Here is a 27,527-nt window from a genome sequence, read left to right on the forward strand (position 1 = left end):
ATAGATCTCTCTTTAGCATTTTATTTTTAGAGCAACACTTTAGCTGAGGGAATGTACAAATTACAATCTCAAAGTTCTATTTCTGGAGGTTTCTAACTCAACATTGAACCATTTATTCTGAGGGGAGAGCCACTGTGTGAGGTCTCTCGTGTCCTGGCTGGGAAGTTGGTAAGTAAGGAATTCCCTTATCTGCAATTTAGCTTGTGGGATTTGCACTCAAATACCTGAATCAGCAAAAGCCTCTCTGCATTTTAAGAGCCTCTGATTTACTCGATACCTTTGTAGGAGTTCTTTTATTAATAATTATTTATTAGGGATCTGTTATTGTTACCTTTGCCCTGAGGATGGGGAAGTCCTGTTGGTTCCGTGGGAATTGCAGCTGCTGATTTCAGCTCTTGGAAATGCTGAAAGGGATTTTTGGTTTTGGGGCTCTGTCTCCCTGAGTATACCTAAACCTCTGGGTGCTGAGGATGATGTGCTATGGATGCAATGGGAGATACTTCTGAAATAAACTGGGATTTATTGAGGATGTTTGGCTTGTCCTGAGAACTGTGATCTACAGCTAAACCTTTGTTCTTTTGATGCCAGCTCTGCATGTGTGTTCAGCTACTGTTCTAGAATCTTTTATGAAAGTAAAAATTGCTTCCTGCAAGTGTTTTACTACACTTTCAGTAAGGGTTTTAAAGCATGTATGTGATCTTATTTTCATGACACATTTTTTATTTAAGGTACCTATTAATATCTTCTTAAATATTAATATAATTTAAATTTTACATGCTACTGCCACAAGACAGGGATACTTCTGTGAGAAACATGCTGTTGTGCATTATACTTCAGGGCAAAGTTAAGTCTTAGTCTTAATTCTGCAGTATATCTGGATTTAAGAAATGGGGGAGTCAAGGATCTCAACTCCTTCTTGTTCCTTTTGGTTTTCATATCTGTTATAGTTTTGATGAGAAATACCTGCAAACTGCAAAATTTTCCTTGATGTAAACTTGAAGAATTTTTTTAGCATTTTCAGTTTCTCAGTAAGTAGGCTTATTTTGTTTCAGTGAGGTTTTGCATCTCTGTACAATGAAGAGTTTTGAACAGTCTTGAGTCTTCATCTGACTCTTCTAATATCAAGGGAGATTTTTTGTTATGGCTTTAATGGGAACCAAGCTGGCACTTGGCTGCCTTTGAAAATCAGAGCCATCACTTAATAAACAGCAAATCACAGTCAGCATTTACAGTGGATGGTCAGCATTTGCAGTGGCTGCAAACAGCATTTACACCATAAGTATCCTCAGTAGGTAAATCCTTACAGAAGTGAGAGGGTTACTGTTAGCTAAGCCTGGGCTCTCCAGGTTTGGCTGCATGCAGAGGGCTTCTTCCTAGGGAATTTGTCCTAGTGCTGTGGTCACTGTGTATTGCAGTGTGAGGCAAGTCTCTGTGCTGAATGGGGTTGGCTCTGGAGGAGGGAAAGAGCAAGGGAGTGCTCCTGTGATTTACCAGTCTCAGCCCAAGAACAGCTCCCATGTTTGCTGATGCCAGTGACAATGTGTGTTGTGCTCTTGGGAACATCTCCTGTCCTTCCGCCAGGCTGTGCTTCTTGACTCAAGCCAGAGTTGCTCTTACGGTGCCTGGAGTAATTATTAACGCACAAGTTGTGTGAAAATGCAAATAACTGTACCTGTTTTGTACAGTATCTAGATAAATGTTGGAGTGAAAATCAGATTGTTGTGCTTTCCCTGGGCTGAAATGGGAGGAACCACAGAGAAAAGCTGTGGCTGTGCTGCCCTGTGACATTCGCCTGTGCTGGTGAATTCCCTTCTCAGCCTTCTCTCTACCCAGGGAGCCCAAGCCAGTGCATCTAAAGAGCACAGTTTGGGTCTGGCACCTTGAGTTCCACCCAAATCCTGCTAAAGGTGTCTAAACTTGTTTCAAATCTACCTTGAACCCAGAGGCCCCTGTGTGTGGCAGTGCCACCATGGTGGGCACTTGTATGTCTCTCTTCAGAACCATCACTTGCTGCTCCAAGGCTGGATGTGCCAGGTCCAGATCTCTGGGAAGAGCTGTGGCTCTGCTGTGTTCCCATTTGCCAGACGCCCAGGGGCTGTGGGCAAGCCTGTTTGCAGGTTGTTCCCAGTTCTGGGGCAGCTGTGACCAAATTCCTCACTGACAGCACATCCAGGACATCACTGGGGCAGTGTCCATCATTTCAGGCACTGACTTCACAGCTCCTGTAACATAAAGCAGCTTTTATGTGTTGGCTTTTTATTTTTGTAAAAGAGGAGCTAGAAAGCTTTTATGATTTTCTGATACATGAGCCAGAGAGAGAATGGAGAATACAAAGCTTTTCCTTTTTTTTTTTGGGGGGGGGGGGGGGGGCAGAATTGTTTCCCTTCACACCTGCTTGCATTGACTAATTCAAGTAAATAAATCAAGACCAAATTTTCACTTATCCTCTGCATATTAATCATCTTATCCATACGGCTTCTCATTGTGGCTCTTTAGGGTGGGGACCTTGTTTGAACCAGTTTATTAGAGAAAATATGTGTCATGGTCATTCATATCATAATGTTCATTACATTGGTGACACTATCAGAATTAGAAGCCTTTAAAAGAAAATGCCACAAGTACTCACTTCCCCTGGAGCTAAATGAGTGAGTGAATAATCTTTGAAATTAACTGAGTAAGTACACACTTTCTCTCTGGAGATGGGACAGACTCCAGGAATAAATATGGGCAATTCCCATTTTGAAAGGAGCATTTGGAAGGGTTACAATTTGTTCCTGTAACAAAACCAGGCCAGTTAGGAGCAAAAATGTGGGGGACAATTGCTGAAAATACCCGTGGAAAGAAACAACCATTGGGTCCCTGGCTGGCTACAAAGCGGATGCAGAGCAACAGTCAAAATGTCAGAAGTACCAGTGCCAGGTCAGACAAATAATAGAAGTGACAAGCCACCTTCTGGCCAAGGACAGCCCCTTTTCATACTGGATTAATTAGCATTCAAAATGTTTCTGTGTAAATTCTAACCTCTTGAAAAAGGCTCTAAATGGCACCCTTGAAAATGGACTTTTTCACTCCTTTCAAGCTTGTCCCCTCCCCTTTCTTTGCAAGAGAATCTAACTTCATTGGAATGTGATTTTGGGGGGGGTGTTAATTATTTTTTAAAAATGTTTTGCTTAAATAAATCTTAATGTTATATCTTCATTCATATGGCCTCGAACCTGGCTGCCTTTTTCAAAGCAAATTTCTTTTCTTTGGGTCCTCCAGCTGCAAAAAATACACAATGTAGATGTCTGCCCCAGGGTCAAAGTGATGCTTCTGGGTGTGAGGTTTAACAATGTGCATATTTATTCAGCTGATAAACATGTCAAATGTAGGAGATATGTTTGACTAGAGAGAGAAGCAAAATTTTGAGGGCATGGAGGAAGATGTCCACTCTTACTGCTGTCTGTGGGCTTTCAGATGTTTTTGTTGGCACTTCTCTAAGTGTTCAAGGTAACAGTTTATGGGTGATATGAAGGTCTAGGGAAGTTAATTACTTATTTATTAATTCCCAGTCTCAGAAGTTAACAGGCAATGAGAGTAATGAGAATGGGGTAAAATCTGAAGAGAATTTCAATAAACCCAGATTAAAAACTGCAAAAAGACTTGGGAGTTTGCTAATTGATCGTCTTCATGGAGAGAGAAACCATGTTTAAAATTGTCCATGCATCATTTGTTCTAATGTAATAACGAAAAGCTATATAAAAGTAATTTTTTTGGGGGGCAAGAAGTAATTAATCTTTCCTGTTACAATGAAACAGATTTTTATTTCTAGAAAGAATTATGCTGGGGACAGCAATCCTACCTTTGATTATGTGCTATTGCACTATGAAAAGTGCAATTCAGTCATATTAATCTTTCCTTCACGAGATTTTCAATTTAGTGTGGTATGAGCTAACTGAACTTAAACTTGGTATGAGGCTCCTTAAAGGTGACATTTCAAATAAACATAATTTTTCTGCGGTGCTTTCACAGAGGAGCTTTAACGAATGACAGATGTGAAATAATCTCACAGTCAAGAAATATAACTTGTAAAACTTGGGTGTTTTGAGTAACAACATCTTTAATTTCTCTTTTGCGTGATTAACTTTTGTATTGTGGTTCCCAGTGCCAGGAGGAATTAATTATAGTGCGAAGTGACTCACTCTCATCCTCTGGGAGACCGAGATCTGGGTGAGAAAGGTTTAAGGTCTCTTCAAGTCCAGAGTAGTAGGTGAGAGGCAATTCCTGGTGAAAAGTGGAAACTCCACAGGAAGCAGGTAAAGGCTGGGGTTTGGGAGCTGACTTCCAGCAGGATGAACAGATCCAGCAGTCCATAATATCGATTCCAGGCTGCTGGAGAATGAAGGAGACTGTCCTGGGAGAGCTGCCCCAGCCCTGCTTCTGAGGCTGCAGCTGCAAACCTCACAGTGTTTACAGAGGCTGTGTTTGGATCTCATTTTAGTCCTTGCTTTGGGGATTTCAATTGGCTGATAGGAAACTCTGGAAGGAAGGAGCCCAGCCTCCCCTGGGGCTTGGTGACCCCCAGGTTACAGCAGCACTGGCACAGAGAACAGGGGGTGCAGCTGAACCTGCGCCCAGCTGCCCCACAGATGAATGTGCCAATATACATCCAAAATGCAGATATCCACACCATATAAATGTCCTGTTTTCCACCTTTCTCTGCCCAGGAGTCACAGAGCAGGTTGCTCACCCCTGTGCTGTGTTCATCTGGCAGAGCAGCACGAGGAGCGTGGGTGTCCACCCCTGGTGCTCCCACTCCATCATCTCCAAAGCTTTCTGAGCCATTTTACTGCCCTGTGCAAAGGGAAGTGCTTGGTGGCACCCTGCCAGGGGTGGCAAGGCAGCTGCTCACAGAGATACACATCAGCAAGGGGAAGTGGAATTTAAACTGCCTTTTAATTTGTGCTGAGATGTGAACTGGGAATTATGAACCAGCACCATTTAATGAAATACACTGTCCTTAATAGACTGGAAGGGGGTGCTTAACATGTAAGGCAAAGTAAGTGCTGGATTTGATTGGATTAGTGGCAAATTTAATCTAGTGGATGACAATGCTGATTCAACAGTCTACTTTTTTCTAGGATCCTAGTGAGTTTGGCTCGACATGTGATCTGCTCAGTACTCTAAATGAACTGTAGGCTGGATGGGTTTGATTCGGTATTTCAACAGGAAAAGCAATTTAATTTGAGAAGTTGCAGTGTACAGAATGGGAAATTACCTTTTTACAGCATCAGAAAGCTTTTCTGTGATGCAAAATTTCCTCAGATATGCTCCTCAAGCAGCAAATAATAACTCACAAAGACATTTCCACAGAATATGAGTGCTTATTACAGAATCTATGAAAATTTGTGGTTTCCATTATATTTTCCAAGTCTGAATCTAAAGGACAAATATCCTTCTCCTGTAAAGAGGTTTATCTGACTCAGCAGATTTGATTGAATGCTCTTACAACAGGAAGATGAAAGACTATGTAAATAGGTTAAGCATAGGCTGAATTTTAGTGTGAAAAGCCTCTTGAGGCTTCAGAAGCACTTTAAAAACTGATACTCAAATCACAAGTGTCCTGCATTAGACCTAGGTCAGTGTGTTAAATATTGAAGAGTGAAATATCTCTGATTAAAGACTAGGAAGACTGATTTGGATCTTGAAGTAATTAGTGTCTGTGATGGGATGTCTTGTTCCTAGGAAATCTCTGTGTCATAGGGAGAGTCTGAACACCTGGGAATTATGAACTGAGGCAGCTCTTGTTTCAACAGAAAACATTTTCAATTTATTTTAATGTATTTATCTTGTAGTTCTGAAATGTACTCTCTTGCTTCAGCTGAGACTGTTCTGTGGTTCTGTGAAAGACACTGGTTTTGTAGCCCCAGCAGTGGATGTTATTTAGGCTTTGACAAGGAGAACAAAGTAAGAATTGACATGACACAGTGAGCAATTACACTGAAACAAAATTGGCCACTGCCAACATTTTCTGTGTCCAGTGGCAAATCCTTGATACTCAAGGGATTGTAGGCTTTGGATGTAATGGATGGCAAGAAAAAAGCACAACTTCTTTACAGGGGATTCTTTACTGCCACACAATAAACATTGTGTTTGTGTTAAAAGTGGAGCGGTAAAGACAAGGTGCTTTTCTGAAAGTAAGGTTGCTGATTGTTACTCACTTCCTCTGATTTTAATTTCCCAAACAGGTCTGCATTCCTCTGACTTCCACAAGAAGAGACTTATCTCACTTGTTAGCTCAAACTGAAGTCAGGTTTCCTTTCTTTGACTGCCACCCTGTCTTTCCCCTCCAAAAGCTTCAAACCCAGGTGTGAGTCTATCCCTTAATCTGTCTCTTACTAAAAGTTCCAGTCCTTTAGAGATCTGACCCTTTAATCTCATATCCTAAGGCAGAGCAGTAACTTGTGTGTTCATGCTTAACTCAAGGAGAATTTTTATCAAAATATAAAATGTCCTCAGTAAGGATCAGCCAGCAAATCTGCAAGTTGTCACAAGGCTCAGTGGCTTTTAAATAAAGCTACTGATGTTTAGGTGGAAATGATGTCCCATTAAAATGTTGGCCAGGCAGCTTCCAGTCCCTTTCCACCTAAAAGGGCTGCCAAAGTCATACACCTAGGTGAGCCTGGTTTGATCCTGCTGTTGCTTTTCCTCTTTCTCAGATGGTGGGAAGCATCCCTTGGAGTCAGTGTTCCTGGGAGTTTGAGTATAACCCTTTGTAGCATCCTTGGATCACTGACTGAAAGAAGGACTTGACTAAAACCAGGAAAAGCCCGTGGCCTTCTAACAACCCCCTCCTGTCACCATGTGTGTTCTGCAGTGGGAGCTCTTTTCTTGCTGTCCTGCCCACTGTAAATTGTCCCTGTGTGCTGACTATGGAGCCAGGCCCCAGTCAGCACAGTGCAAATGCTCTCAGCAAAACGGAGCCAGCTGTGTCAGCTGCCTCTGCAAGCACTCCCTTAAGAAAAAGTGAAAATGAAACCTGGGAATGAAATATAAACAGGTGTGGGAGCAGTAGGAGTCTGAGGTGGGAAAACTCACTACTGCTCCCTCGGATATGGGCTAGAGATGTGTTAAATGTCTTTTTTGCCTTCTAGCTATTTTAACAGTGGGACGGAAAAAAGGTACAACCAAACCACACCTCAAACCAACCCAAAGCTGGACAAACAAAGCAGATGGAGCAGTTCTCATTACTTCTCACTGCACTTGCTGCCCAAGTGCTTTGGTCTCAGTTCATAAGGCTCATAAGGAATGATGGGACTTGCCATTCTGGAAAGGTCACCAGAACTGGGACCTGAGTGCCCAAGAAAGGGTTATTTCACCTGTCCCAGAAAGTTCTCTTTCCCTTTGCTGGCTAGGGGAATGTGAAGCTCTCAGGAGCTGCTCCGCCAGAGCAGCTGCCGCTGTTGTTTTTCAAGGAACTTCTTCGAATCATGTTTATCCTTTGGGAAAAACCAGCTTATAATTTTCCTGATCTGCTGGCACCTTTCCAGGAAGGCATTGTTTTGTGTGTCAACCCTTTCTAGGGTTGGTGTGTTGCAATCACTGCTCTGGGAGGAATGGAGATTCCTTTTAGTCTCCAATCCTGTGGTCTCTTTTTCTGTTAGTCTTCTTCAGGACTGGAAGCTTCTGTGGGGTTTGGAGCTGATGGCAGTTCTCTGTACCCGTGCTGAGGCCAGGATTGCTTGTTGCCATCTGGGAAATACCACGGGCCTGCTGGGGGGTCATCTTTTGTGTCAGATTTAGGGACAGTGTTAACAGCTGTAGTGTGACAAATCTTGGTAGCACAGAGGCAATTCCATACCTGTTTGGAGCAGGCGGATGCAGGAAACAACTGTGGAATGTTATGTGGTTTTCCAGCTGGGGTGGACGGGTTTCCTTCTTGTGCTCAGTATGCTGTAAACAAAGTGACAGGGTAATTGATACAGGTTTTCTCCTGCTGTTTCCATAGGTGAACATGAGAGCAGGAGTGTCCTGAGGAATGGTAGGAAATAGTGCCCATGGATTGTCAGGCTCACAAAACCCAGGAAATATGTAGCCCTCCTGCAATAATTTATTGCTGCAGATCTTATGTTCATGTCCTCAGTCACACAAAAAAACTCATTCATAAATTTAATTTTGGTCCAGTTGTTTCTGCCAAGATTTTCTTTACAGGAAAAAGCCCACAGACTTCTTTTGACCGTATCCACTTCCAGCAGCCAAAAGGAAACCAGGCATTGCTGGAATTATTATCAAAATTCCATTGTCTCTGCAGGGCAGGAAGCCAGACTACTTTGTTTTAATAGCATTTTTCTAGTCTTAAATCTCCGAGGCTCTCTATATGTCTCAATTTTCTCCAGAAATCTTGGTATGCTGTCTGCATTTTGTTACAGCGGCTGCCCTGGCAGCTCATTTATACACTGATTTTACCTCCCTTGCCCACAGCACTACAGTATCTGAGCTGATCCCTGTGTAATAAAGCAGTAGAAAGGCTGGTTTGCTTGTCTCTAGCATGACTTGCTGTGGTCATACATATATAATATAATGGGATTTGTAATCCCCTCCCCCCTGAACTCAGAGTTTTCCTGCAGTTTGTAGTTACAGTCACATCTGTATTTTATGCCCAGAAACCCGGGGATAATACTTTTTGTCTTCATTCTAAAAAATCTCAGGAGATTCCATCCTACTTTGCAGCTGCTGATAGAGAAGAATTTCAGTACTTTTTTCATTTTCTAGAATTTATTCTATTTTACAGCATTACTATATTTTAGTTTCATTAGAGATTATAAATGGGACTCTACCACCTGCTTGGGAAATGCTCACATGTCTCTTGTAGCTTTTTGCCTGCTGAGGGGGCAACTTCTTCTTCCTTGTAACCCTATAAAAGAAGCTTTCACAGTGGCCAGAACAAAATCCTGGTAATTTGAGGGCAGGTAGTTTCTGGAAAGACCCTCCCCTCACGTGCACATGTCCATACAAACACATGCGCTTGATCTTGGAGTCTGAATCATCTTTCAGCATGTGTTGTGTGGCCCAGGAGGGGCAAGAAAGGGCCTAGGGGAGCTCCTCGTGCCAGGGGTGGAGGATTAGTCACAGGTTGCTCTGTGTAAACCTCAGCAAGAAGGACATGACCACTTCCAACAGCCTCTGGAACCAAAGCTCTGCACAATTATTTGTATGTTTGGGGAGAGGAAATGCGTAAATTGCTTTCCCATTAGTGAAGTAACCAGGAAATCAACAGAGGAGACCTTGTTGAAAATGTTTGTTTTGTTCTGATGATGAAGATAAGCAGCTGGGAGAGCTCTCAAGCTGGACTGCATCGTCCCAGCTTTGTCTGGATGTCTAAGGCCCACGTGCTAAACACAGCACTATAACCCTGCAAATGGGAACTTGAGGAATTATTGCAGCTGCCAACTTGCCATTTTGAGGTTCTAGAGCACTTCCTGCATTTGGCTGATTTCATCCCTACTGGATGAAATGGTGCTTGGAACATAAAAGAAGGAGGTGCTGGAGTGGCCAACAGCAGTGGCATCAATTCCTGTGTTTGAGGGACAGCTCAAAGGGGGACATGGATTTGAGAATGGCTGTGCTGGGGGGGCTGATTTGGGTGGACACACATCCACAAGAGTGGACAGACCATTCCATGGAAAGCAATTGAAGTCCTTCAGTTAGGGCTGCATGGAGAGATAGTTGAGTCTTGGAAGCGTAGTAAAATGAAAGAACTTCCTTCACCTCTTTGATCAGGAAGATGCTCACAACATTTAAAGCCAAAGGATCAGCTTCACTAACACTGGAGAGAAGTCCCTTCAGTGGGGGAGCTGTCAGGCAGCAGCATCCTAAGGAGCTGCCACATCTGCTGTGCTGGGATCTGCAGGATCACTGGAGAAGTCTCAGATGCAGCCCAGGGAATGGGCAGCTGGTTCTTGGATGTGCTGACTTGGGAAGTCTCAGCTGATTTTGCTACAAAGACATTGCAGATCCACAACCAGCAGCAAAGGAGAGGACAGGGGGCTCCATTTGCCATGTCTGAGGGTAAATCATTAATTCAGCAGTTTTATAGCAAGTAAATGTGCCTAGTACAGCTCTCAGTAACACAAGCTGTGCTTTGTCACCTGTGTTGAGATTACTTTTACATTATGATTGTTTTAATCAGTATCATATTAATATAAGTGCAGTGCATGCTGATTACAGTGAAATAACACTGAAAAGGCACTGAGAAACCAGAAAGTTGTTTATGTGGAGCATTTGGCTTCCTCTGAAGCCCTGACAAAACATGGGGTCCCATGGTTTATGCTTCTCACAAGTGTTGTTCTGCATCATGATGTGGGTTTGTGTCCGTGCACTTTCACAAAAAAGTACAGTCTGATTAGTCCCCAGGCCCAGCTGCAACAATATATGGCCACGGGAATCTCAGGAAGGCAGCAAAGGCAACAAGGCAGGGGAAAATGTGCATTTAGGACAGAATCTCACCATGTGGATAGGGAAATACATAAAAGGTGCCTAAACCCCATTCCTGGGAGAGCTTGGAAGCCTAGAAGTGTAATGTGGCAGGGTTTGGCTTGCAGCACCTGAGTCCTGTCTGCCCTGGCTGCTGGGAGTCTCTCTGGTATTATCCCATAATCCCAGCATCATGTCAGGAGCACAGAGATACTGAGCAGACATGCAGATCTTCAGAAATTAGGGAAATAATGAGCTGAAGCTGAAGCAGGATCCTCTGTTGGGTGATGTCTGGTCTGCTCTGGCACAGGAATCTTTCTACCTCTAAGGTCAGGATGTTTGGGCTATCAGGAGCTTGCAGGAGACATCTGCAGAGTTTTCCTAAGGGCTGAAGTAGTTGAGTGCTGATTTCAGCCAGAGCTGGGCACTTAGACTGATTCCTGATCTCTGAAGTCCCTCTTGGGGCTTTCTCATCGCAGGAATTTTGTCTGGAGACATGGATGCTCCAGCTACAGAGGGAGCAGCCCAGGAGATGTGAGTCCCTAGAGAGCAACATGCTTGCACTGATAGATTTTAAATACCTTGTAATTTGGATATTTCTTTTCATTATCTCTTCCCCAATCATTCCAAAGGAGTCTTACAGAGGACATGGAGGCTGTACCAAAAGCCTTTTCCTCTGCTATTGTGTAGCTGCCAGCTGAAATGGATAGAGCTAATTTTTCCTTGGAATTAGGTTCTGTGCTGAGATTGCTGGTGCAATTTTATAAAATGCTCATCTTTCCTGCTTTAAATGTGTCCGGCTCGGGAGGGACAGGCAGGCATTACTGTACCATGGTTCTTTAATGGGCTCTGGAAGCAAGAGGGTGGTTTCAGTCCCCAGGACATATTTAATCTTGTAACGTCTTTTACTGCATTTAATAGCCTGTCCTACATCTTAATCACTCCGTGTAGAGAAATTAATCCAAACCCCCCTTTTGTCCTGATAATTTTATATCTCTACTGTGTTTGCCCATGTTGGCCTGTCTTCCTCTGGCAGTTTCTGAGCTCTGCCCTTGCCTGCTCATGGGAATGCTCCCATAGAGCTGGATAATTGTATGCATCTTGCTGCTTTTTGCCTTGGATGCTTACTGGTTTTGTAGTTTTTCCTGCTGGATTTACAGGAGGCTTTGGATGCTGTGTGCATACCACAGTTCATGCAGGATGTTCCTGTTGCAGGGAATGAAGCATCAGCAGGATCAGAAGTGAGAGAAGGAGCTGGAAACAGAGGCTGAGAGAGTGGCTCTGCTGCCCTTCTTGCTTTCCTGGCACTGCCTGCTCCCCAAACATCTCCTGGAGCCCCTGCCTCTCCCTCCAAAATTACCCCATATAAACCCAGAGCAGGGACTGTTGGTTTCACTAGCACAGGGAGGAGGAACAGTTGTGGGTTGGCTGTTACCCCACATATTCACGTGGCCATTGATCTTTGTTGTGAGTTTTGGCATCTCTTTTGTAGTCGTAGCAAGAAAATGTTCAGTGGTTCAATGGTTTCAGTGATGTGAGAGCTTCTATTTCTGTACTCTCAAGAACATAGTTGGGATTTGGGATTGAATCACACAGTCACCCATAAAAGAGGAGTTTACAGGTTGGATAACTGCCTCCAAATGAGGCACTAGATGAGCATAAAATTGATTGAGAGGTTTGGTCTGTTTCAGAATTCCTGGAGATGCAGTTTTCAGGTTTGGCCTAAGCTGCAGTTTGCCAGGTGGAAGCCAATGTATTATTAACTTGAGATTGCTGTACCAATAGTAAAATTCTCACCTAAACTAACTTTTCTAAACTATGTCTCTTCCACATCTGATGACCGGAGCCTGTGAAATACAATTTTATGTGCTAAGAAAAGTGGCTGTGTGAATATCTGTGGGGAGTTTTGGGGATTGTGAGCGACCTTTAGTGCATATATTTGGTGTCTCAGTCAGTTTGACCCTCTGGGTTTTGCACAAATATTGCTGTTGCTTGGAAGCTTTTTATTTTCATTTATAATAATTTTTTTTTAAATTTTGTCCTGTAAGTGTTCATTTAACGGAGGCACAGCAAAACTGGGAGAAGCTGGGGGTGGCTCTGTGGATGCAGTGGTTTCTCAGTGGCCACAGGTTTGCAGGGGACCCGGGGCCTTTTCATCAAGGGAGACTTAAAAGATGCAATTCCAGGAGGCACCAGTGTAAGATCAAGATTCCTGTGTGAAATCAGGTGGAAAGCTGGAAAAGGCAAGCCTGAGAATAGCCTGGCTTAGGGAAAGAAGGAGGTGAGGCCATTGGCTTAGAGAGATGAATGAGTGCTGCATCTCCCTTCCTTCCCTAAGCAAAGCTGTTCTCAGCTAGTGCCTTTTCCAGCCCTCCATTTGATTCCGTGCAGGAGCCTGCTGAACATCCACCTCCCTTTCCTTCTACTGTCTTTCCAGTCCAGGGGCTGTGCCTGCTCTTGGCGACACTCCTAATGAGCACAGGAGAGTGTGGTGGCACAGGGACAAACCTGGGTGGTTGAGCAAATGGAACCAAGAAAGATTTTACTGGTCATAAACCACAGCCAGTCAATACCACAACAAGCTGACAGCCAGTGGGAAAGGCTTCAACAACAGCATAATGGGTTTGATTTTCTCTGTTTCCATCAATAATGTGTCAAATGCATTTAGCACAGGCTGAAGGGGACCTAATGGGGTATCAAACAGGCCAGCAAGGAAAGCCTTGCTGTTGTCACCTCCAGCACCAAAAAACCCCAAGCAAAGCAAGGTTAATGTATCAGCAGCCCATTTGTGTGACAGTGTTATCCAGCTGATAGAGCATTACCTCAGCTGACACCTGAGGTAATTTTTAGGTGCTCCTATGATTGAATCCTTTATTCTCCATGCAAGGTTTTTAAACCTTTTTTTAAACATTTTTAAGCTTATTTTTTTTTCAGATTAATTCTACTGGGTTTTCTTTTGCACCTACAGCTAAATATGCAACATAACCTCCAGCCTAAATCAGTAACATTCTTAAGTGAAAGCCAACAATACATTTCTAGTAAGTTGTGCCACAGGCAGAAATTGGGTGACCTGGGCCATTCCTTGGTCACCAAGGGAAGAAGGAAAGCCTTGGGAGAGCTTCACCACAGTGATGTATGTGCAGAGTCAGCCCAGACCTACTCATTAAACTGCCTGATCCACAGTGGCACCTAAATCCAGGCAAATGCAAACACCTTGGAATCTGAGTCAGACTCCATCACTGAATTGTTAAAGGCATGGCAAGGCCTGCCTTAAGATAAGGAGAATATGCTTTCTTCTGATAAATAGTTATCTGTGATTAAAAGCTGCTGCACCTGAGAAAACACACTATTTTTTGTGGGTAATCTGAATAAAATTCTCTGATTACAAGGTAATTAGCACCTGTCTGTGTGTAATGTGTGCTGAAAAGGGGAAATGTGGCACATGATGCCTGAGAAGTGTCAGGACTGCAACTGCATCCTGGGTGTTTGAACCAGCATGTGCTGGCTCTTCCCTTTGCTAGGATTCAGTTTTGACACACTTGGCAAACTTGCTCAGCTTAGTTAATTATATTTTTAATTACTGGGAGAAGTCAGAAATTGCTGGATCCATAATCACAAGGAATCTGAGCTTGTGGCGTGACAATTTCAGACAACAGCAAGACTGAGAAATGCAAACCCTCTCTTAGTACCATGGTGCTCACTGTCCCAAAACTTCCTGAGAATATGTGCCTTTGTTGTCAATAGCTCCTAAACATTCTGGTGAACTTAATAAAATCCTGCCTTGGGCAGATGTCTTTCTTTCTACATGATAGCACTAATTCCAGCATCGCTGCATTGTGGGGGAATTTGGCTGCACTCTAATAAGAAATTCTCCAGCACTTCTTCACTGTGGGGCGTTATGTAAGATGTGCAGCCCTAATAGGAAATCACAGGAGACAGGGCTAAAATTGACCTTGGGAGGGCCTCTGATCCTGCCCTGGGGAGGTGGACGCTGCCAGCACCAGCTCTGAGTGCAGGCGTGTAAATTGCTGAGAGTATAAATCCAACAGTACCATATTTTTTTTTTTAATCCAAACAAGGTAGCTGAAAGGGGATGGATTGCAGTGATAACCTGTCTCAGTCATGAATAGTATTATTGAGGTAATTAAATCAGATGACTAGGAGTTCTAGGACAGGGAGATGGTTTGCATGTCATTGAATCTGCTCCCAAGTTAGCAGAGAAACTCTTTCCTAAACATGTGGAGCTGCCAGGTACTTACAGGAGGGTTTAGAGCCCCCTTGCACAACCTTGCTTTTCATTTTCCATTTATTGAAAGATTATTTAGTTATCACTGCAGTGTGCTGGGTGTGGATTTGAATGCCCAAAATCTGATTTAATATGCAATTATTAAATTCCTGCCAGCACAGCGCAGGAATCTCAAAGGTCTTTTCCAACTTAGTTAATTCTGTGATTGTGGAAGAGCAGCATAACAAATGGAGTTTGTTGAAGTTGGAAAGTTGAATATACCTGAACCAGTGCAGTCCCATAGCTGCCTGTGAGTTGTAAGCTTCCAAAACAACACCACCAATCAAACAAAAAACCCACATAAAACCCCACAAAGCAAACAAACAAACAAAAAAACCCCACAAAAAAACCCCAAACCCAGAAAGAAAAAGGAATATATCAGAATTTAACATGACATCCTCACCCCTTCTAAAACATTCGAGGATAATCTGACTTAAAGAATATTATGAATTCCTTGCTAGATTGAGACCAGGCACAGTCATATAAAAATGGATAAAGCCAATGCACAAATATGCCTTTGGCAGCAGTGTGTCTGATAAAGTTTGACATAACCCCAAAATATCTCCTTGCTTCAAGAGTGTGGATGTCAAAAGAAAAAGAGATCAGCTATGTAAATATTGATGTTCTCTTACAACATGTTAGAGTTACAGATGTGGAGGGAGGGTGAATTGTCACTGAATTTCCCTCAATGATCTTAAGAGCACAGGAAGCTCAAGGAGGGAAGCTCATTTGGTGGTAATCCATTCCTGAGAATGTGATTTTTTCCATATTGTTACACTCTTAGCAATGCCTCACAAAGGAAGACGGGAAGGAATGGAAATTGAGCCAAGGGGCCCACAGGGGTCAGAACTGGCAGTAATGACATGAGCCAGGGATTGTTCTGTTTGCACAAGTTGTTCCAGAGCAGAAGAGATGGATCATACAGGTCTTCTCAAAAACACTTTTAGGTGCAACTTCTGTTTGGTTGGTTTTTTTTTTTTTAAGTTTGGTGGTAGTGTTCCACTTCATATGTTTTCAATTTCTCCATCTCCTATGTCCTTGCCTGACTTTTCTGCTCATTTCCCCTCTAAGCTCATAACATCCCAGCATAAATATATTAACAGATCCTGAAATATATATGTGATTAGTCTTTGTGTCAGGAAGACCCACATACATTCAGATTTGTTTGCTCAAGTCTTTGGTAGATGACCTAATTTCCCTTTAAATCAGATTACAAGAGGAGATTTAAATAACTGTTTCACACTTTAGAAGGGTTAAGAGGAACAGAGATTCCAAACCAAATCCTCAGCTGGTAGGAGCTGGCATGGGGAAGTTGAGAGCTGAGGCAGTCATGTGATTTGAAGCAGTAGAGATCTCTGCCCGGGACTCCTGACAGACAAATGAAGGAATAAGAGGCAGATGTTGCCAAGAGGTGTTGTCTGAGGAGATAAAGAATGCTCAGCCAGGAAATCACAGCAAGCCTGAAGCTGAAGAGAATCCAGAGGGGAGCTTGCACAGAAGGAACTGGTGGGCACAGCTGGGAAGTTGGACTCTAGCATGAAGTCCAAACCTGTGCTGACACAGCAGTGAGCTTGTAGCCAAGGAATATAGAGCTGGCCAGTGCTAGAGACGCCAGCCCCTCTGACAAGATGGGTGCTCAGGAGCCATGTCAGGTAGAAAACAACAGAGGGAAGGGTTGGGATGTGCCGTTTCCCATGCTAAGGGCTGTGACGGTGAGGGAGCTCCCACAGCTCCTCCCGGGAGTGCCTGTGCTGGGAAGGAGCTGATTTGGTGGGAGGGCCGCTGTCGCAGGGAGTTAATTGAATGAGCTGTTCATCTCCTAAGTGCTCATCTGAGCCCGGCTCAGTGGCTCTCCAGAGATGCACCCATCACTAACTATGAAAATCCTCATGCAGCAGAGTACTCAGAACCTCAGATTACCTCTTCCTCCTTTATTGCACAAAGCTATTTTTAATCCAGTGCCTGGCTGGCCATTAATCATCTTTGACAAATTACTGTGTGTTGTCTCCATGTTGTGTAAATTCCCATGCATATTTTAGCCTATTGCAGTCTTGTAAGAGAAGTAAGTGACACCTTATTTCCCTTATTTTATGGGCAGGCTGCAGTAGTGATGAGGTATCAGAGGAAATTCATGCCCAAATTCATCTGTCAGTTTAAACCACTGAACAGCTGTGTTGTCAATGCAGCTTTGCAGGGCTGCATCAGCCATCAGCTCTGCCCCGATACCCATGGATTCCATACCATCAATCACCAATTTTGCTAATTACATGGCAATGTGAGTACGAATATGTGATGGGAATTGACATCTCAGAGGAAGTTGAGTGGATCACTGAGTCAGGAACAAGTACATGCGGGATTCCACCTACAAACAAGGGAGGTGCAAGAGTCGCAGCAGTTTTTCTGCAACTTTTTTCTTACACTTGAGTGCTACATTCCTAGACATGTCTCTCTCTTGGATCCAGGACTTTAAGAGCAGCAATTCTGTGTGACCTAAGAAATGTGTGATGGTAGAACTCATGGGCACTCTTAGTGCCAGATCAGGGATCTCCTTTTCTTATGTCAAGTTCTTGGGAGCAGCCTGGGAGTGACTCATGTTCTTCACAATGCACCTGTGGAGGTCAGTGAGTGGCTGGTGAGCAGAGCAAGCAGGGTTTGCTCTTGATGCAGTTCTGAGGGCAGAGCAGGGCAATGGGAGCATGTCCCTGGCATGGGGGGGAGAGGACGACACGCTGTGAGCCGTGCTGTGCCCCAGCTGGTCCGGCTGTCAACCAGCTGGGAACCTCCCAGGCCCTGGGGACACACAGCTGCTTCCCAGCACAGCCTGGCAGGAGCTGGGGTGGAGCCCAGGAGCTGCTGTGCTGCCCGAGGAGGCTGTGTGTGCCCCAGAACCCTGGGACAGTGTGAGGGGTCCCTCTGACCCTGCTGCCTGCATGGCACCCTCTGCTCTCCCTGGGCTCCACAGTTCTGACCTGGTGGGATTGTGCCTTATCCCTGTAGAGTGTTTCCAAATGGGGTGGGTTGGAAGAAAGAACTCAAGCCTGTGTTGTCTTTCTGTGAGATTCCTTGGGTCTGAGAAGGGGCAACATGAAGGTGCAGCGGGTTCAGAATCACAAGCAACAAGGAATTGATCAGTTCCAGAATCAGTGGTGTTTGATCTGCCCGGGGAGGAGCAGAGTGGGATGTTCTGTGGATATTTGAGAGAGGCAGTCTGCTGTGAGCGCAAATGAGAATGTGGCGCAGGCTCTGACATGGTAAACACAAACAGATCTTTGTGGATAATACAAGTTTTTTTCTGTTTGATTTTTTAGAATCAACCTTGTCCTATGTTAGGCAGCTGGAGGCCAGAGTAAGACAGCTGGAGGAGGAAAATCGCATGCTGCCCCAGGTGGGTGACAGCTCCACGGGAGTGCCTGGGCTGCAGAGGCACCAGCAGCCCATGTCCTTCCTGCCTGTGAACACTCAGATAACCCAAGGCTCTCACATCTGTTTACTCATCTTGCTGTGTTTGAGTAAGGGATTCATTTAAGGCTGTGACAATGCTTTAATTAATTTTTTTTCCTTTGCAGGCTTTGATACCTTGTTAAGAAATTTTCCTGGAAGCTGCTGCTCTAATTAATTAATTAATTAACAGGTTGCAATCACAGTGAACTGACCCTTTGCATTCTGGTTTTATTCCAAGAAGTTCTTGTTAAAATATCAGCTGCTTTTTATAGTTAGCCAAAATATTTTGCTCTAAAAGTGCAAACATTCTAAATAATAATTGGGTTATATATATTTTTAGTGCTTTAAGGAATATATTATCTACATTAATGCAAGACTGAAATTCAATTGAATAAATAAGCAAATATTTTGTTAAAGGTTTTCCTAACATGTTTCTAAGAATGAAAAATTTAAGAGTCAGGTACAAATGAATCAAAGACACTTGTAATTTTCAAATATGCACATATTTACTAGAATGTATTTCTATTATATTTCATTAAATAATCCTCAAAAAAATCCATCAGGTCATTAAATGAAGTTACCCATCAGAAAAGAAGTTTGATTTTTTTTAAATTGAACACTAGTCCTTGGTCTGATGGACTTAGTACCATTGTTTGACTGTAAAATCCAAGGTAACACTGATGTAGTAAGAAGTAAAATCCACTGGCTTGGATTTATTGCCCTTTTCCTAAGGAAGATCTTAAAATGTGGTGGTTTTCCCCCTCATCTTTCATATGACAGTTGAAAGGGCCTCTGCAACTTTTTGCTTGGCCACCTTGGGCACTTTGCCTCTTTCTACTCTAACTTTTGGATCTGGAAAAGAAGGACAAGAAATGTCTGCTCATTAACATGTAAATGGTTTTCAATAGAAAAGACAAAGGTTGATCCTCAGTGATAATGAATATTATTTTCTTTTCAAGAATGGTTTTCAGGGCAAATGTTAACAAACCCACCCAAAAATACTGTTTGGTTTGTCATGGGTCTGAAACAACATTGGGAGATAAATTGTGGAGAACATTCTACATGGGCCAGGTCTGTAGAAGTGTCCATGTGTTTTATGATTGATCTGTCTGGTTGGAGGCGCTGAGGCAGAACTCACAAAAAGAATTCCCAAATCTTACCAAAGCCTGGAACACCCACACTGTGTGCAGTCTGTGCAGTGAAAATACCTTGGCTGGGGTGCCAAACCAAAGAAGAGTGCCTGTGGAAACAGCCTGGCACCTAAGCCTGTAGCTGTTGTAAAAATCATTGGAACAAAATATGCTCAGGGTAGGGTTTTGAAGGGGAAGAGTGAGCTGAGCAAGCCTGGAAATGAGTTTTTGTTTTCAAACAGCCAGGTCAGTTTGTCTTATGTGTGGTTTTGTTGGCACAAGGATCTGTGGAAGAGTTCTGAAAAATCTCGTATCTCTGGATACTTCATTCTAAGACTTAATGAGTGGCAGGAGTTCACATTTCCTGGCATAGTTTACTCTTCCTCCTGGTTGAAGTCATGTCTTTGGGGAGAGAAAGGAAGTGTAGACACTGAGCTTATTCTAACTTGCACTCATCACCTCACTGTTCCATTTGCCTGAGTTTGTTTGGGGGTTTGTTATTCCTGTGGGTCTCACCTAGAACGTGCTCACCTCAGTGGTGATCAGGCCCTGCCACAAAGACAAGGATGCAGGATGGAAATGTATAAACTTCTGGCACTGGTTTTATTCCATTTAATGGGAGGAATGGGAGTTTTTTAGGTGTGAAGCCAAGCCTAGTGCTTTTGACAAATAAACTGAAAATTTACAACAAGTTCTGCAACTGATGAAAGTTTTTTAGCATGGCCCTTACTCAGTTACAGTGTCCTGCCTTAAAATTTCAAGAGTGTTTCAGAGGGATGCGTTTTGCTTTTTGGATAGCCCCTCTCTAATGAGGTGCTGGAGCACTGGGAGGGTTTGAGAATTGCAGGATTGCACTTAGGAGAGAGGTGACAACTCACAGTTTTGAGTGTGACACCTTTGCTGTCTCTGCTGAAGAACTCTGGCCTTGACTCAGGCTTTTTTTCTTTCCTCCTGCCACACTTTTCTTCTTTTTTCTCTCTGCTTTCAGTATCCTTTCTTCTCCCCCCTTTCTGCTTATTTGTCACTCATGGAAATGCACTGACACATTTGATGACACCTCTCCAGACAAATCATTCTGTTCCTCTGTCACTTAGATGTGGTTCTTTTCCAATTTCTTTTGCTGTGCTCATCTCCCTACATATGTATTAGTTTTCTTTTCAAAACCCCACAGACCTCTAATGTAAAGGTTTTATTAATATTTAGTGACAAGAGCATTTCCAAAGCAAATGGTTTTAAGTGCTGCCATCACTGTTCAAATGGAGCCTGAGTTTCGAAGGGCTGCTTTGTCAGGGGAATTGCAGTACCACCACTGAGTCAATATTTTAGTTTGATCAGGTAGTAGAAAAGGTATAAAGATTGGAATATTCACTTAAGCCTGTTAATGTCTCTTGCTGTGCTGCAGAGTGGTTGAGAAGGTGGTTCAGAGCATAGGAAGGGGTTTCAGAGTTACAAGGTTGCCGTAGGTTGCAGGTTTGGTGAGAGTTGTTCTTTTGTTGTTGTGTTCTGTTTTCCTTCTCTCCAACAACAAGATATTATCCAGACCCTTTCAGTTTCTGGCCACAAACAGAACTTTTGAGAAGGAAAACAGATACTTTCCAAGATTTATGGCACACATCTGGATCTTCTGTTGGGAATGCCAGACTGTGCTGGCTGCGGCCGGGCCAAGGGGTGAGCAGCTTGCACTGGTGCTCCTCAGACACTCCTGTGGGCAAGGCTGTGTGATATCAGGGCCTGGGGGCTGCAGGGCTTGAGCAGGAGCGTTCCTGGCTTGCTGGATGGAGTTGAGGCCAGAGTAGTTCCCTGTAGGGTTGAGGCAGGAGCAGTATTTGGGCTCTGGCAGTGCCTTCTGCTGACTCAAAGCACACATGGAACAGCAGCACCCCTGGGGATCGGGTGGTACATCTGACACTGAAAAGAGAAAACGCAGCATCAGCAGTGCTCTAACTACATACAGTGCGTTGACCCTAGCTGGAGGCCAAGTGCCCACCAAAGCTGCTCCATCACTCCCTTCCTTAGCTGGCCAGGGGGACAAAACACAGCAGAAGTCTCATAGGTTCAGATAAGGACAGGGACAGATCACTTCCCAGTTACCATCAGAACAGAACAGATTTGGCCTGGAAAAATTAGTTTAATTCAGAGTAGGATAACGAGAATTAGAAACTAAATCTTAAAACAACTTCCCCTCACCCCTCCTTTCCTGGCTCAGCTTTACTCCTCATTTTCTCTATCTTCTCCCCATCAGTAGTGCAGGGTGGACATGGCATTTTTTCCTCTTTCTTAAATGTGCACTCTGTACTGGGCAGTGACAGGGGGCTCATCTGCACTGAACTGCAGGGCTGAGAACTGGGAAGTCCTCCCTAAAGCCTCAGCATTACTAAAACCCTAAATCTCCTCCTGCCACTCAAATCTTGTCACACCAGTCCACCACACCAGGACATAACACCTATGCTGTTGTAATGAAGATACTCAGCAATAATTAGTAAAATATGTAGGGATCAAAGATTGGATTTGGATCCCAGTTGCAGCTCCCTGGGCTGTGACAGCCCTGGTATGTCAGTGAGTAACTTCAGAGGGCTGGAAAGAGGAGTGTCCTCCCAGACTTGCCATGGTGTATGATTGCTCCCCATGCCTTGTGCTGGGGGAAGCCACATCAGGATCTGGCATCTACATGTCAATTTGCTGAAAATATCCCTGAGTTTTTGTAGGGGTGGTATTTCAGGGCTGATCAGCTCAGCTGAAATTCTCTGGTAATGTGGACATCTGTCATATAATGACAGTGAATGCATTTGCAAAGGACAAACTTGGCAAGTCACCCAATTTAAATTGCTTCGGTTCTTATTTGTTCCGTGGGAGGAGGACACTTTTCCCCTTCCAGCTCTTTGACCTTGTAATTCAGCTTCCCCTTTCAGTGAAGGGGAGGGGAAGCTTTTCCAGGATGCTGCAGACAAAGTGCCAGTGGGGCTGGATTTGGGATGTAGTGAGTGAGCTCCTGGGTCCCACAGGACAGAACCAGGAGGCAGCTCTGGTGCTGGGCTTCTTCTCCCTCTCACCTGAGCTCTGTTGCCTCTGTTTCCTCGTTCTTGCCTTTCCAAGGCTTTTGGTCCTTTTCTATCTCTTTTTGCTGTGTTTATTTCACTTGCACTGTTGTACTTGGTGTACAGAGAGTTGCAGTTCCCAGAGGACAGGTGGTGTTTTCTTTTCCAGTTATAACTCTAGAAGTCTGGAATTACTTTGTCCTCAGGATTTTTTAGTAGGCTCTATAGAATCTTCTAGATTTTACATGTGTGGCCTCCAAGGTTTGGAACTGCCACAGCCCAGAACCTTTTTCTCTTGCCTGTTCATTATCAAAAGAGGTTTCTGAAGGGCCTGCCAGGAATGGCTGTTTCTGAAGGGGTGTAGCCACCAATGGTTTTGTCCACTCAGAAATCTGAGTGTGCCTCCAGCCCACTGTGAGAGTGTGTGGATTTTGGCAGCAACATACTGGAATAGTTTCTGCTGAGGTCTTTGAGTACAGGTGAAAAACTGCAGCATTTGAAGATTGTGTATTTTAACTGACAGGAATGTTCCCTAAAAAATGTCACTGTTTTCTTTACTGTGTTATTAATCCAGCAGAGCAACGTGCTGCAGTTATTGCTTTCTGCTTTTCCTTTCTCCTGCCTGTTTGAAACAAGATGACGTATACAATCTCTGTTTGCTTTGAGCTGTACAGGGAAAATGAGGGCTGGGGAAATCAGGGGGAAAAGCTTTGAAAATCAGGTAGTGATTGAACTGGCATGGCAGCTACCCAGCAGGAAAGATCTGCTTCCCAGCAAACCACTTGCCTGTGCGATAAGAGGCTGCTACAGAATGAGGTAGGGCTTGGATGTTGAGTGAACAGAGAAGTGCCCAGCAGGCAGGAAAATCCTGCTCTCTTGGCAGCTTTGATGAGTTGATTGTGAGTGTCCTTGGGGCAGCCATAGATTGCTTTTCCCTTCCTGGCTCTCCCTCTGGAGAGGCTGGCACATGGACTCCCACAGACTGAGCTGGACACTGGGCTGGGCACTGCAGTACTTTTCATTCATGACTGTCCTTATCAACAATACAGATTGAAAAAATGAAGCTTTCTATTGACTTAAATAGGAAAGCTCATGATTAATTCTCTCCGTCATAGAATACCCTGTTCTACACTAGGGTCTTTATTCTGACCCTGACCAGGGTACAGTGCAGGGTTTACCTCTGGCACTGTGGGAAAACAGCCTGACTAGTAACATTTTGCAGTTAGTGTGAGTGAAATGCTACATTTCCATTCATCTGGGCTTTTTGTTAGGTGGTATTACAGGGCTGAGTCAGATTTCCTGTTCTTTCTATTTACTAGAGTCACGTTTTGGCATTAGATATTTTGTAGATTTACTCTAGCAGCAAATGGATCTGTGCATTCAGGGATTCTTATCCTTGTGGGAAGCCATACACAGGATATAGTGTGGGTTTTGCCTGCTCTCTGCAGTAGGATGACATCCACAGAGATCCCTCTAGACTCAGAAGAGGTCATGTGCACTCTCCTGTACTTGGGCACAAGGGCTGGCCAGGGCCATTAGGGAAGGCTGGTTGTGTGGGATGAACAAAAAAGTAAATTATTTCTCAGGTGCTGATGTTATACAGCATTGTTTGTTCACAATGACTCCAGATGTTTAAAGTTTATAGAGATTTCAACACTACAGAGCTGTGACTTCATCCCTCCTGTCCGATTTGGATCCACTTCCACAGTTTGTTACTGGTTAAGAAATTAAAAGATCTGTCACACAGAATACTGCTTTCAGTGGCTGGACGAAGGTGCTGTGTGGAGCTAGGGAAGAGCAGGAAGGGAGCAGATTCCTTTTCCCATGCTTGAGGTCTTGCTCAGGATCCAGTTGTTCTCCGGGCTGGGCAGTGACAGGGGCTCAGTGCAAGGACACCAAAACCAGATTTTGGTGGAAGGTGAAACGTGTCTGTGCTCCACCTGGAAAGCAGCAGCAGCTGTGCTAGACACTCTGCAAACCTCAATTCCTCATCCCCCAAAGCTCCATGTGTTCAGACACCACTGCTTTGGCAAAGTACCTTTTCCTCCTGTTTTGCTTCATTGCCTCAGGAACTCCTAACAGGGCCCATGCTGAGGCTGGGCATCCCCATCATCCTCTGGAAGAAGCTTTCCCAAGGGAGGCTGAAGCTTTACTGCCTCATGGAAAGAAGTGACCTCACCTACCATGAGAAGTCCCTGAGCCGAGGAAGGGCCTTCAGGGCTGCAAAATCTGCCTTACTTTTTAAAGAAAAGCTTATGTCTCTTATCAAGGACAGAGGGAGGGAGGAAGGAGAAGGATGTCCATAGGGGAAATACTAATTTTCAATCTCTTAACAGTGTGTGCTGGCTGCTCAAAGCAGTGTGTTCATAAGTTTCTCGTTCTCATGAAAGGAGACAAAAATGTGCTACATATGTCAGGGAAGAGGCTGTGGAACACAGCTGCCTGGAGGAAGTGCTTGAACTCTGAGAGCAGCACCACTTGCAGGAGATTTGGATTTTATTGTGTTCAGGAGGCTTTACATGTGTAGTCCATACTCATTTTCTCAGTGTTTTAATGGCAGTATTTCTATTTTCTATCCAAAACTGACCAAAATCTTTGCTGCCTCTGGAGTTAGTAAAGAAGCAGAATATTTTTACTGATGAAAGCTCCAAAGCTGACAGACTGAATTTATCCTAACCCTTGTTACAAACTTCTTTGTTACCCCTTTTCCTTCAACTTTCATTTCCTTTCTCAAAGTACAGCATAAGTCTGGCCAGTCACTAACAGACCTAGAAATACTTCCCAAAGCAAAATAAGTCCTAAAACCTCTCCACACCTCACAGCAAATGGGTGCTGGGAGGATTTCAGGATGCTGCTGTTGTCAGCCTGGTTGCAAGATCCATTAGTGCCCACTCTAATGGATTACATGGATCCGGTGCTTGGCAGGAGGACAAGTTTGTGTATGAAATGAGGTTTCAGATTCAGGCTTAAAGGACCTTTTCCACGGGTTTAGCATATGCAGCATTCTGGGGTTTGGTGGGGTCTTTAAAACATATTTAATTTTTGTTTGTTTGGTTTTGTTTGTTTGTTTGTTTTCAGTATGCAAGATCCAGTCCTGCAGATGAATGTGGGAGTCGAATCGATGTTTGGGGTGGCTGGGAGGGTTCTCTCTGCCCCTTGGCACTGCTCTGAGCCTGCAACATTGGTTAAAATGGCCTTTAGCATATCCCAAGAGCATTAGGAACTTGCTTTGGACTGGGTTACTTTCCAATGAATTTTCAGGTAGACTGGATCTGTGAAGCTCAGCTTCGTGTCTTCGCTCTGTGCCTTTTTTCTCCCACACCTTTCCTATTTCATATTTCCTACTGTTTATATTAGAGACACCCTCAAAAACCCTCCATTGTGTTATGTGTTTGCTCAGCAGGGCAAATGACTGCACATGGGGCACGGATCCTCACCAGAGGCTCTTCCCACTGTCATTATTTTTCCTTCAGAAACGCGTTTCCCACACATTCCAGCAGGAATTACAGCTACATTATTTCTTAGTGTTCCCTGTGGTGTTTGGTACTCTTTAAGGGAGGAAATTTCCCTCCTCCGGTGTTTGAAACATTTTGCTTCTTTGTATTTCTCAATCTTTTTTTTACACAGAGCTGTGCATGAGGAATGAAAAGGGAAGAGCAGGGCAGTTTGGGAGCAGCTCGGGAGCGGGGCTGGGGCGGTCCCTGCGGCTGCAGCACTCACATTGCTGCCCACGGATACAGCAGGGGTATTTTTAGCACTCCTCCAGAGCCTCCTGCTTGCTCAGGTTACCTCACTCCAGGAGATGCTTTACATCCTGCAAAGTTTGAGGTGACTGGGCTGGAAGAGTTTAGGTAGCTTGCGTATTTTTTGGGCAGTGTCCTGAAGAGCCCTTCCAGGTGTCCACTGGGAGGACAAAGCCCCCGAGATTGTCACTTCTGGGGACAAGCTGACATCTCTCAGGCCGAGGGGGCCATGTCCTTGCCTGGAGGAGCTGGAAGCAGGGAAGGAGTGAGCTGGCAGTCCAGAGCTCCTGGCTCCTTCTCTGGTCAGCTGCCACTCAGCTCGTGTTGCAAAGCTTGCAGCAACGTTGAAAAATAGGAGTTCTGTTGAAGGAACAACAGAATTAGGGAGATAAAGTTAGATCTTCTCAAAACCGTCCTCTCCGGTTGAATTTTTCTGTCTTAACTTTGTAGTGCTTCTGTGAGGCAATGCACATACATAAGAAATGTTGTTACTATGTCCTGATTTCCCAGGGAGACGACCTTGAGGGCCAGAGCCTTTGGGTGACACTCAGCAGTGCCACCCACACTGCCTCAGGTGGTCCGTGGTTACTATGGGACGGAAGGAGGAGGGCTTTGGTGTAACACATGCCTTCCTTCAGCGCTTCTCAGCCTTTTGCAAAAGAGCAATAAATAACTGACATCTGCTTTAATCAGCGACCAAGCCTTTTGTGTATTAAATAGTGTTTAATTTTTTGCAAAGGATGCCATTAAGATGCCAGGAGGGGCGGAGGGGAGTCACTGCTCTGCAAACGAGCCAGCCAACATCAGTGGACATGGCTCAGCCTCTCAGCAGTCTGACTCAGTGGTAAATGCTCTGAAGGTAATGCTGCTCCTCTGGTACAGTCCATGCAAAACGTCGTGTCTGTCCCTCAACACATGTCTATTGTCCTGGCAACATCCCTGTGGGCACCATGGGGTTGTTACCGTCATCATTGGGGTTGTTGTTGTTTGTCACTCATTGCATCTGTGGACTGTGTGTTTCCTGAGCAGGGTCCAGCCCTCACAGCCATGTTGACTCCAGCTGTAGCTGCTCTCCATGTTACGTTTGTAGTTTTTCTTTGAAGCTGGAAGTGGTGTTTTGCTGAATAACGAAGTCTTTCATTGAGTATGCATGTGTGTCCTCCAGTAGATTACAAGGGATTCCTTTAACCTGTGCAGAGAGAAAGACTTTAATGCAGAGATAAAGCCAAGGCACACAGTATATTTGTGTTAAAAATAGCAAAGACCACAATCCCAAGGTCAGTGTTGAAACTCCCTTGGGAACAGATGTGTTTTACCCTGAAGTCAAGGCCAGATTGCAAAGGCCTGTGTGGCATTGATACACAGCAGTTGACATGGGTAATCTGAGGGGTAAAATATGGAGTTCTTCCTTCTGTCAGCAGTAAAACTGTTGCAATTAAAG

At 44.3% G+C, this 27,527-nt stretch overlaps 1 protein-coding gene across 2 annotated transcripts in view; it reads left to right on the forward strand.

Moving 5' to 3' along the window:
* The window catches only part of CCDC85A (coiled-coil domain containing 85A), a 64,289-nt gene that overhangs the window by 31,731 nt on the left and 5,031 nt on the right, over nucleotides 1–27,527 (forward strand). Inside the window, exons 3-4 of one of the 2 annotated variants that reach the window (XM_062489417.1) lie at nucleotides 18,046–18,122; nucleotides 26,826–26,945. In XM_062489417.1, coding sequence (XP_062345401.1) covers nucleotides 18,046–18,122; nucleotides 26,826–26,945 — 197 coding nt within the window. The remainder of the gene's footprint in view (nucleotides 1–18,045; nucleotides 18,123–26,825; nucleotides 26,946–27,527) is intronic. The other variant, XM_062489418.1, reaches the window with a different exon arrangement.

This window comes from Cinclus cinclus, chromosome 3 (genome assembly GCF_963662255.1).
Source record: "Cinclus cinclus chromosome 3, bCinCin1.1, whole genome shotgun sequence".
NCBI classification, from domain to species: Eukaryota; Metazoa; Chordata; class Aves; order Passeriformes; family Cinclidae; genus Cinclus; species Cinclus cinclus.